Source organism: Cibotium barometz, chromosome 58, assembly GCF_041138505.1.
Source record: "Cibotium barometz isolate CiBa-2024 chromosome 58, ASM4113850v1, whole genome shotgun sequence".
Taxonomy (NCBI): domain Eukaryota; kingdom Viridiplantae; phylum Streptophyta; class Polypodiopsida; order Cyatheales; family Cibotiaceae; genus Cibotium; species Cibotium barometz.
In genome coordinates this window covers 14709310-14721362 of record NC_141103.1, presented here as the reverse complement: position 1 = coordinate 14721362, position 12053 = coordinate 14709310, and the positions used below count along the sequence as shown (strand labels likewise).

At 39.2% G+C, this 12053-nt stretch overlaps 1 protein-coding gene across 1 annotated transcript; it reads right to left on the bottom strand.

Moving 5' to 3' along the window:
* Positions 1–1424: 1424 nt before the first annotated feature.
* LOC147605938 (reticulon-like protein B1) lies at positions 1425–3686 on the bottom strand. Its single transcript, XM_086792408.1, has 5 exons — positions 3379–3686; positions 2660–2840; positions 2389–2530; positions 2186–2255; positions 1425–2078 (listed from the first exon to the last, which is right to left on the bottom strand). Exons 1-5 carry the CDS (start codon positions 3596–3598, stop codon positions 1909–1911), a joined length of 783 nt encoding a protein of 260 aa, XP_086648534.1. The 5' UTR covers positions 3599–3686; the 3' UTR covers positions 1425–1908.
* Positions 3687–12053: the final 8367 nt, after the last annotated feature.

Sequence of the window (12053 nt, the reverse complement as noted above, 5' to 3'; positions counted from 1 at the left end):
TTTTTGGATGACCATTTGTGGATTCCCCAAGGGCACGGCCCACAAGAGTTGAAATTGGACGGAAGGTCTAGACCAAGGGATCTGTGGTGCTATAGTAGCCCCCACTTTATCTTCCACCCCTCAAATGACATCTTCAGCTACAATTGAAGACCTTGTCCCTTATGGTGATGTCGAAACTACTAGACTAGCTCTAAGCAGTAGAAGACCTGACACCCTACATGACAGACATCATTGAGGTACCAAATGAGTCCACCAACCCTCCTTTAGAGCACTATGAGGCTATAAGGCTAGAGAAACCTATCATGATATACAACGCCTTACTCAAAGACGCGGTACTCATAGGACCACATAAGTCTGCATGAATGAGAGCAAGTGATGTCGAAGATTTGTGTCGCCTCCTTCGGAAAGGCGGCTCGGTGTTGCTTCCCCTGTAAACAAGAGGAACAAGCAGAAGACGGAGCCTTGATGGTCGGTAATCCATCAACCAACTCATCCTTCGAAGCTCGCTGCAGAAGCTGATAGCTCAAATGGCCAAACCGAGCATGCCAAAGAGCAAAAGCACCAGAAGAAAGCAGAGCGGTCAATTTGTAGAGACCACTATCTTGGACTCCCTGAGCCAAGATGCTACCAGTCGCCTTATCACGAATGGTAATCTCATAACGAGAAAAGATCACCTCCACACCCTGAGCTGTAAGAGCACTCATTGATATAAGGTTAAAAGCCAAATTTGGAATATACAAAACGTCAGAGAAGTACCTCTTGTCCTCGTCAAAACAGGAAGCCCACATCATTTTCCTATGGTGGAACACTCAACATGGCTTTTCCCTATGGTCAGGTCCCCCAAGAAGAAATCCAACAAGATCCACATCATCATAAGCAAGAGTTCTCCTTATATCTACCTTCTAATGCTATTAGGTAGTACTTGGATCCACAGTAAAAGAGTAGAAGAAAGAGAAGGGTAGTATTGAGATGTGAGAGATGTGTACAAGTTATCTTGAGACATGACCGATATTTTGATGTGAGATTGTTCTTCGAGTATGTATGGAGGACTAATGGATTCCTATGAGCATTATTGTCCATTGAAGTGTAAAACAGAAAGATTGTGAGATTATAGTATTATCACATTGTACCCTCCCTCCATGCTCCTTGGACTAGTAATACTAACCTTTGGTTCCTCCATACTCCTTGGACTAGTAATGCTAACCTTAATGATAACCGTTTTCAGTTTTAAAGGCAGATTTCTGAGAATCAGTAGAAGCAAAATATACTTAAATAAACATCAAAACTTTGAACTCCTAAGCTATTATGGAACGGTACTTTGGCTAATCAAGGCTAACAACGAGCAAGAGAAAGGAGCCTGAAAGACGACATGACAGCGACAATTTTTACGAGCAGAAGATGTCCTCTTTAAGGGAGTAAGCTGCTGCACACCCTCCAAAGAAATAGAGAGCCATTGACATCATTTAATATTCCGAATAAACCCTACAAGAAGAAGAGTCCAGAAGAGGTATTTCATTGCTACAGAGACAACGATAAAGCTCCCATGATAGATACAGAGACCAAGATAGAGCTCCCATATGCAGGCATCGGGAGGGGGCCATCTCAAACCATTAGTTTGAGATGCTAAATAAACCAAATCTAACCAAAAATCCATCCTTTCTAATGCATTGCCTACCTAACCCCCTTTCAGGCAGGGGCACAATTCCTCCTCTGCAAAATCTCAACAAATTCTAAGAGGGTCTGCAATGGATGCAAGGATATGTCCGTCTAAGTACAGGAAAAAGGTGGGCCTCTAGCTTGCCACCTTCAAGCAAAATTTGATCAGATCAACCAGGTAGGTTGTTCTGTTTGTTGTGAGGTTCACATCACTAGCCAAAATTGTTTTCACAAACTTTCCTCAGAACACCTCTATTCTGACTTCTTCTGAACTACTGGGCCTTTTGGTATTCTGCTGAGCACTGATGCATCCACTTTCTTGTATTGGTTGTTCAGCTCGTTCAGAGCCTTCTGAGCAAAGCGATCAATGGCATCCTCATTTTTCTCATACAGGATGGGAAGAGTATGCGCTGCAACAATAGCTGCAAAGAGAAAAGAAAAACTCTTGTAAAGAATAGAACACATGACATAGCATCTAAATAACTAAATACATAGAATCAAAACACACAAATTCTGCAGAGGATCCTACCCAGGTAAAACAGTGTCAGGAAGTGAAACCAGCCTCCAAAAAACACCAGCAGAGAAAGAGCACCCACAAGCTGCACAAACAAGCAGTGTTACTACTGCCGAAATTCAGAGATGAATCACAACGCTACACTTGAATCATAATTCGAGAGAGACAAAAGTCTCGCGGCACTAATGGAAAATCAAGAAAAATTGGCCATGGCTAACCTTGGCAAATCGTTTGGCGTCTTTTCCAATCGCTATCTCATGAAGAATATTCAGCATACTATTGATCTCCACACTGAGAGTCTTGGCAACCTTCAGCATTTTCTCATCAGACAACTCAAGCTTCGGAACTGGAGGGGGGGCTCTGGAGAAAGTTTACAACAGGAAATATCCCAGACATCAGCAAAAGGCCTACATATTATAAATCTGAAAGCATAGCAGGCACACGTTATGTACATGAGGCATTCATTATAAGCTGCAAAAAGACCCTAACCTGTTCAGAAAGGCTGCTCCATTTGACCAAGCAAAAAGAGCCACGATGACCGCCAGCAGAAGGAACGAGATCACTGAGATGAAATGGTAACCCATCCACTCAAACAGAGCCCAAATTGCTGTTGACCCAGCCAAAAACCCTGCAGAGAGGTGCTTCTTCCTCCATAGCAAGATATCAGCAGCTGAAAAAACCCAAGCGAAACTGATGAGCATAGAGGCAGATGATTCTAAAGAACCACACAACTCTCCAAACAAGTAGGCCTACATGACAGCACAGGAACAGTTGCATATGCATACCATCAAACACTGCTAAAACCTAGTCCACAATCACAACACTTCAGCCCTAAACAAGCAGGCCTACATGACAGAGCACAATAATGATCATCAGCATCCGCAGCACAGCTTTTCTATAATCAAAGAACCATTGATTATCAGCAAGCAACTCCCGAATCCAACATTCACAAAAGTTAATTGAACCTTAATAGTGTGTCGCCTTCCATTCCTATTTAAGTCATGAAAAGCCAGCACACCGAGAACCAGACCAGAAGAAAGAATCGGCAACATGTCAATCAGAAGAAGTCTGTAACAGCTACGATGAGCCCGCATGCAGAGGGAAAAAGCAGCATTGTGACGGATCGCACAGTAATGATCGATGGTGAAGCCAATCAAACTGAGATGCGCAACAGAAAGCAGAGAAAAAGAAGATGCAGAATTACAAACATCGGCCCCCTCCGAGCACGTCGTGGACGGGCTTCTGGCGTCCGAAGAGGCGGCCAAAGCCATGATCGGATCTCGCAGAGGAGTCGGAAGCAAAGGCAGAAGCAGAGGGCAGGAAGTGGGCCTCGGAGGAGGCGGGCAGGTTCTTAATATTCTCCAGCACGCTGCTCAAGATGGCCGCCGCAGAAGAAGGGGGAGAGGACCCTTCAATCGAGCCCGCCATGACCGACTTCGAAGCTCAGAGAAACGCAGGAAGAGGAGGTTTGATTTAGGGTTTGAGTCTGTTATTGGCGGGAACATCCGTATTTGTGCTTCTTGCTGCCACCGTCGATCTTTCCATGTGTCGCCTATATATATGTGTGTGAATACACGTGTGAGTTGTGTGAGTTGTGTGAGAATGCACACTACTATAAATATATACTAGTGGGCTGACCTGTGCTTCGCACGTATATATAATTGGTTGTCGAATTGGCATAGTGATACGGAAGACAAAGTTATTGTCAAAGATTTGGAAGCAAGATTCCCCAGCTTCATATTTTTCAAATCCTAAAGTAATAGGAGCCTACCCCACTCTCTCTCTCTCTCTCTCTCTCTCCCTCTCTCGTGCCGCAGCACAAAACAACAAAGCATTCCCTCCCTAGCTTACACATGATTGTACATAGTGCTCTCGTCCCTTGTCCTACCATGTGTCCCTCCTCTCTTCTGTGCTTAATAGTTAGTATAGAAAAAGATATAAATATAGAAGTCGTAGACTTGCACATTGCTACAACAATGTTTCTACAAGTCTCTCTCTCTCTCTCTCTCTCTCTCTCTCTCTCTCTCTCTCTCTCTCAGCATCGTATTACTAATATCATTTGAATAAGTAACAATATCCAAATAAACATGCAACGAACATCCTCGCTATATAGAGATGAAAAAGATCAATACAAAAATAGTAAAAGCAAGAAAAATCAAAAAATCAATCTAGTGATCAGTAAAAAAGCGAAGCTTTTGCTTTCTTGAGCCATCAACCAAGGGCAATGCATGACGTCGTTGCCCAACATAGTATCCAACCAACACATCTCCACTACACTGACCATCAAGTGTGGATGTCTTCTTCTTTCATGGACCTACACAGAGAAAAGAGAGAATTATTGATAAAACATCAATTAAAAAATTTACTAAAAATCTATTTAGTTAAAGTTAATCTTTTATACTTATAGTTAATCTTACCAAACACAAATGAAGATTGAAATAAAGCTATGTTGGGTGCCACAAAGAACTCGTATCGAAAGAAGAAACTCCTATATGTAGTGAATAAGATCCAGGCCTCTACCAGACACAAACGAAGATTGAAATAAAGCTATGCCAAGTACCACAAAGAACTCGTATCGAAAGGAAAAGCTCTTATATGTAGTGAATAAGATCCATGCCTCTAGTATAGAGTATCCCTCAAAATAGGCAACACATCTCTCCATGTCATAGACAATGTCAGAAACACTCTTTCGTAAATAAATATACCCCCAGGTCCTTATCAAGAACACTAATCCCATATCTCTCAATGCCCTCATCCACAACTGTGACTATGAAAAAAGAATCCTAAAACAAAGAAGAAATTAAGTTACATAAAGAAAAATGCAAATCTTGTTATAATTTCTTATAATTTACGCACCCTTGTGACCATCTAGCATAATCCCAACAACATGTTGATAAGGAAGGGGTGCACACTACAGCAGTGGCTTTGTAAATAAAGTAAGTTATATAATGTCGTGCATTTAAAAAACCATGAATAAATATGAAAAAAAATAGCAAAAAATGAATATAAATTTGTTAACCTTCAACCCTCGACTCCAACATATCCAAAGCGAATATGATATCATACGTGCTTGTCCCTAAAACAAAATAAAACGTTTTAGAAAATATACATAAAAGAAAGCACAAAGAGCCATGGAGACTCCTTTTGGCATGTATCCTCCTCATGTCACATGGCAAGGGAAAGGAGCGTGCTTAATTAGGAAGATACACGGAAGATACACATACATACAAATATACATATTAAAAAAATTAGAACATGTAACTTCAATACAATACCTGAAATTATTGCCTAGAAGCATCTAAGATCTTCTTATAGACAATGTTATTTGATGTAAGTCAAGCAATGAGGTGGATATCCTCCCCCCAAATTGAGACCATAACTGAGTGGTTTTGGTTAAAAAATTATAGGTATCAAATCAAGTCGATCATATGCACTCTGTCTCGGAAGTAAAGCATCTAAAACCTCTTGCGAGTTTGGATTGCAAGTAAAAGTAATAAACAAATTAGGCTTGCCCTTGGAATGGATAATTGCCAGTGCATCTAATATATTTACCATGGCTCACCAATAAAACTTGATGGTGGTAAATGGTGGCGACAATGTTATAAGTAACAAATTGCTTCTAGGTTGTTCTTGTTTTTGCTATATGCAAAACTTCCTTGTAGACAACATTAGTAGTACAAACCGTCTCTGGACCACTCACATTGGTCTCACAAGCAGTATCTTGAAGAAATACCTTGATAGCATTCGATGATTGCACACATGAGGAAGCAACATATAATTGCCTATGACTAAACACTAGAGTTTCCAAGTATAATCCTAAAAGAGACATTATTTGGCCTTGTGATTTGTTTATTATCATGCCAAATGCAAGTCAAACAAGGAACTACCTCTATGTCTCATATCGAATGGAAACTGCAATGTACTTGGAATGAAAGTTATCCTTAGGATGAAGGCCCTGTCTCCAATGTTAGTGCTAGTAATAATTTCCGTCTCTAGCACCTTTGTGTGGAATTCCTTGTATATTAATCAAGTACCATTGCACATCCCTTTTGGGGATTTAGATTACACAATAAAATTATTGGAGCGTTGTCGTAGGATCTAGAAAATACTTGATGAAGAATAATACAAAACTCAAATAATACAAAAAGTATGACAATTTAACTGAATACAAATTGACTAAAAGTAAACATAAAATAAATTTACAACAAGAGATAGAGATAGAAGATACCACACAAGACAAGATTAGGTGCAATCTCCCCCCCTCAATGCCGTGTAGCTCCCCTTCCACGACATGAGTATCTAGAGAATTATATTCCATAAAAATAGCCCAAGGAGCTAATAATAGTTGTGCATATAATTTGGGCTTGTTTTTCCCACTTTTGGGTTTTGCTTTACATATTATTAACCATATCAAAGTTCCTAAGGTTTGTACATATAAAACAGTTATCCAAATATAAATGCTAATGGGCCTTTACACATGAAATAACTGTGCACATTTGCACATATAATAATCTTGTGCGCATTCGCACATTTAATAACCTTGTGCACATTTGCACATTCCATTAAGTCAATTCCTACACATATTAAATTAAGCATATTTTTCTATGATTATTAAGAGTAAAAAATATGATAAAATATATACCTGTAATAGTCCTCCCGTTTGAGGAAGTAACTATCCTCAGTTGTGTATAAGAAAATGCTCCAACAACAACATCACACTCGTAGCTATCGATGTCATAATGTGTAAGGTGAACTCAAAGGTCCGAACATGGTTCAAAGGCTGATTAGGCATGGCTCAGAGGTTCTTATGGGCATGGAATACCACAAACAGACTCAGAGTTTCATTGACCAAGCATAGCTCAGAGGTACAAAGGCAGGGCTCATAGGCTCAGGTGAAAGAACAAAACTCGTCCGACACCTAAATTGGTAACCCTCGCACTCATCATCAAATCACAAATCATATACACAAAATAACCTAGCAACATGAAAGCTATAAAATTCTAATACATGATTAACAAAATGATCTCCATCTTCATGCCACCGCTCAATCCACCATCCATACGACACCTCTATCGGTACCCTCATATAGTGTAACACCTTAATTGGTACCCTCGCATATCTCATGCCATGTGACACCTAAATTGGTACCCTCTCACATCGCGTTACCTATACTCATAGACAAAAAATCCACATTAGGTAAATAATTAATTGAACACATCAATTAATCCCAATGTCATAGACAACCCTAAAAATCAAATTACACGTACCAATAGGCATGGTATATATAGGCATTCCCGCCGATATAAAATAAAAAATATAATTCCCAGTAAACAAGAGTTAATTCCCTCTTGTTGGGGTATAATTGTCCTCAGTTGCGTAAATGCATGAGGATGGCTTTATGATTAGTGTGGAAGACCAGATCAATATATGATGCATATGCAATGAACTAATCAAATAAATGTATGTGAAATGAGTGTAAGTGTCCCATACCACATAGGCACATTGCACATACACACATAGGATGGTAAAAAGATAGAAGACATAAATGTATTTAGAGTAAGTACATGAAACCAATCTGATGTTCCATACCACAATTAATTTCATATATCACTCCTTCAGAATAGAAGTTTGAGACGGAGTGGCCAGTTCCCTCTAAAACTTAAATTCTGTACAATTTGGGCTTACTTTTCCTACTTTTGGGTTTTACTTTACATATTATTAACCATATCAAAGTTCCTAAGGTTTGCACATATAAAAACGTTTGCCCAAATATAAATGTTTGTAAGGTCCCTCCCAAGCCATGTATGTGTCTCTTTTAATATAGATTTCAATAAGGAAAGAGAGTGTACTTAGAGAAGAGTGAGACAATAAGGCTTGAAACATTAGGAAAGTGTTAGAATAAAAATATTAGCTCCAAAAATCCTAAAAGAAATAAGAAGACAAGAATAGTTCTATTAAGAGATAAGTATCTACAAAAATAGAAATTTGAATTTAGGTGATAAGAGGTCATATTTAGTGTACTTTTACATATTTAGAGTCCATGCATACTAAAAATGTGGAAAAGCAATGTGTTTCTAAAGATGGTGCGTTTACAGCTATATACAGCAGTTTTTGCCTATCCTACCCGCTGAGGCTTGTAGAGTAGATGGCTTCCGGTTCTTTTGACTGGTTATACAACTATATTCTGAGTTCTTATCAGGGAGTTATGACCGAAACAATTTGCTGATTATGTCAGGGTCGGAAAAATTGTAAGAAGGCAGCAAGTAGCATCAAGGTAATCCTAGAGCTTGAGATGTATATATATCCCTTCATTCTTATCTAATCTCTTAGAAGAGAAGGTTAGATTGCTATGGTCTTTCGGTGGAAGAGACTAAAAACTCCATAGCTTTTCTTTTAAAGAAAGAATAGTATGCCGTAGACCTGTACGAGAAGGCTATTTTGCCATAGACCTTCGAAAGAGAGAAAAGTCAGAGTACGAGTAAGAGGAGATAAATCTTGGGGATGATCGGATGATTTCAATCGTAAGAGAAGGTATTAGAAGACTCTCTATTCTCATATATCAAGTTCTGAAACTCTTATTAACGAGCAAAGACAACGATAAACGATAAATTTCTATAAGGTATATATATTTTTTGTTTTTCAATTATATATCATTCTTAGGGGTGGAGGTATGGCCCCGTCTTCTCTATTAATTGTTAATAATGATCTATTTGATTGATTTACTAGTTAAAGTTTGTATTCTTTTAAACAACAGCATATGCCTTAATAAAGAATGTCTTATCACAATCTCAAGTTGAAATGCTAAAATCTTTGTGAAAAGGATTGTTTTCTTAAGAAGATAACATGGATTCTAGTCCTATGGTTTAGTTGAGTAAATGGATTGTTATCTTGGTTAAATTAAGGTACAGGTACAACTCTCCCTGCCTTGACGCTACCCTGTTCTTGTGCTTGTATGGTCGGACGGCGGAGACGTTAGTAAGGCCCGAAGTTGGCCCATGGTATCCCTCATACCATTGGGAGAATGAGGTTCGCCGATTGAGGCGAGTGATTGTGATGCTATCTAGTTCTGAGGGCCAAGGCTAGTGCGGTGAGTTAGCCCACCCTAGTGCTTAGACATCCCTCTGAGGGGCGGGAGGATCGAGTGACGGAGCCTGAGATGGTGACAGGCTGGCTTGAGTCTTCGCCAGCGATGAGGTGTATGGTCCCGTAGGGTTTTGCCCAGCATGTAGAGGTTGGAAGGCCGAATTCTAGATCATGCCGGTTTGGCTTGTATGGAATTGATTCATGTATAAACTTTTTTTATAAATCTTGTCTTTGGCATTATTGTAATGTGGAAAAAGGCTGTTTTAACAAACCTTGTGAAAAGGGCCTTAATTAAGGAACATGTTTATTTATGTCAAACAGTGTGGTAGGATTAATTAGAAAACAAATTGACACGTGAGTAGGGTGAAAAGTGGGAGGATGGAATGTCCCGACGGCACCATCCTACGGACGGGTGGACCCGATTAGTCGGGTAGCTTTCCAACATATCAAGTGAAAGCCCTACGTTAGATAAATAGGTTCTCGTGGGCAATTCTATTCTAGAAGACTAGGCTAGCGGCTGTGCCTTGCATGGATGAGGAAAAAGTGCATTGTCTCTAGGAATCAAGACTAGTAGTTGCCCAAATTATGATCGATTACCCTATGGGTGATTTGATTTTTAGAAGACCACGCTCCCCTTGCGGGATAGAACTAGGTCTTACCTACCAACGGCTGTTCCTTGCATGGATGAGGAAAAAGTGCATCGTCTCTAGGAATCAAGACTAGTAGTTGCCCAAATTATGATCGATTACCCTATGGGTGATTTGATTTTTAGAAGACCACGCTCCCCTTGTGGGATAGAACTAGGTCTTACCTATGAATCGTATCCTCGAATCTCTGCATTGTCAAGGTGTCGATGAGTATGAAATTTTCTCCAAGATAAGACTTAGTGGACTATCTTAAGTGTTTTCCCTATTTTGAAAGGGGGGAACCTTACAATGTTAATGGGCCTAAGTTACACATGAAATAACTTTGTGCACATTTGCACATATAATAATCTTGTGCGCATTCGCACATTTAATAACCTTGTGCAGATTCGCATATTCCATTAAGCTGATTCTTGCACACATTAAATCAAGCATATTTTTCTATGATTATTAAACATAAAAAATATGATAAAATATATACATGTAACAAGCGTTCCTTTTTACAATAAACCAATGAGGTGGATAACCACCACCAAGATTAAGAATATTTAGATACTCTGTTGTATAAAAAAAGAACGTTCAGTGTTATTGACTGAATGTGTATTCCTTGCTCTCCCTAGGCATGGCATTCAATGCACTGCTATTGATTGCATCAACCTCAAGGTTTTGAGGTGCAAGAATAGTATGCTCTCTAAAATATGATGCATAAGCTACAACACTGAGAAGCCCCCTATACACCCATTCAATCAAGTCTTCCATAGACCATCTCTAAAAGCATTTTTGGTGGAATTGACATGATGCCTTCTTTTATTCCCCCCATCTATTCCATTACCAATGTCTAGAACCCACTATATAAATTCGTGCTCTATTAAGTTATTACCATTTTGAAGCACTCGCATGTTCTATGTAAGCTTTAATACTTTAGTGTCTCTCCATATCTATGAGTGACATACTGCGGCATCATTAACAATGTCCTCTCATCCTCCCTTTGGAACAACTGACAAGATTTGTCAAAAATCTTTGCCAAACAATATGACCTTTCCACCAAAAAGTCGATCTCACTGCCCATGATGTTTCTCAATGTCATATCGAATGCTTCAAAGGCATATCGATGGGTCATGTGTGCCTTATCCCATATTATTAACTTAGCTAGCTTCACAACATCTGCAAGTTAATGTGGTTAACCTTTATATTACAGGTGCTAGCCACATGTAGGTCCAATGGTATTTTAAATCATAAATAAGCTGTGTGACCATTGCCTAGTAGCAAGGCTACAATGCCAAAAGATGCAAATGCCAAAGCAACATGCCTCTCCCCATGCAACCGAGAAAGTAAACAATTATAAAGAAAGTTCTTGCCATACCCTTCTATACCATCAAGAAAAAACACTTCACCAACATTTGTATATATTGCCTCCAAAATCTGATTAAAGGTAGCTAGTTAATAATCATTTAGAGTTGTTTTCATCCGATTAGCAATTTGTGCTTGCTGTTGCTTAGCATCAAACATTCTCTCTTCTTGTAATCATCCATTTGTAACTACAAACACACTTGATCTGTCCATAGGAGGCATTCCCTTAAACTCACCAACCTTCAGCCCTGCTCTGTTGAAGAATGTGCTCTAAATGCAATAGAGCCTCATTCTTTGCCACTACTTGACAATCAGTTAAATTCTCTATAGTTAATTATAATGCACAAAATTAATCATCCGAAAGTTTCAATAAAAATCTTACCCACAAAAGACCAAGAGAGGCAGGCTTAGAAAACACCGAAATTGTGACCAACAAGTGTCTCAATTGTGATCCGGTTTGATGAAACGTGGCCTCTTGCATACACACAAACCATTCTTCGGCACTTTCTAATAAACATCCAGCTATGCATGCTCCCTTAAAAGTAAGATAAAATTTCCCAAGTCATCAAAAGTGCGCAAGTCATCTATCATCTTTGCAAATAATAAGTAACATATGCAAGGAATATTGTTCACCAGTAGATGGAGAAACATTGTACATGCAACCAATGCTATTGCCTAACTTCCTTTTATTCCACTTCTTAATACTTGTGTTCCAAACCCATTGGCATGGAAAGTCGCTATCAAGCAAATCTTTTCATCATTGTGTAATTCATTGCATGTGAACCACTCTGTAAGGGTAGTTTTTT

Coding starts and splice junctions, on each gene's coding strand:
- LOC147605938 (XM_086792408.1), bottom strand. CDS start 3,598: ATGGCGGGCTCGATTGAAGGGTCCTCTCCCCCTTCTTCTGCGGCGGCC. Junction 2,531..2,659: donor GGAGCAGCCTTTCTGAACAG/GTTAGGGTCTTT, acceptor AACTTTCTCCAG/AGCCCCCCCTCCAGTTCCGA. Junction 2,256..2,388: donor ACGCCAAACGATTTGCCAAG/GTTAGCCATGGC, acceptor TTGTTTGTGCAG/CTTGTGGGTGCTCTTTCTCT.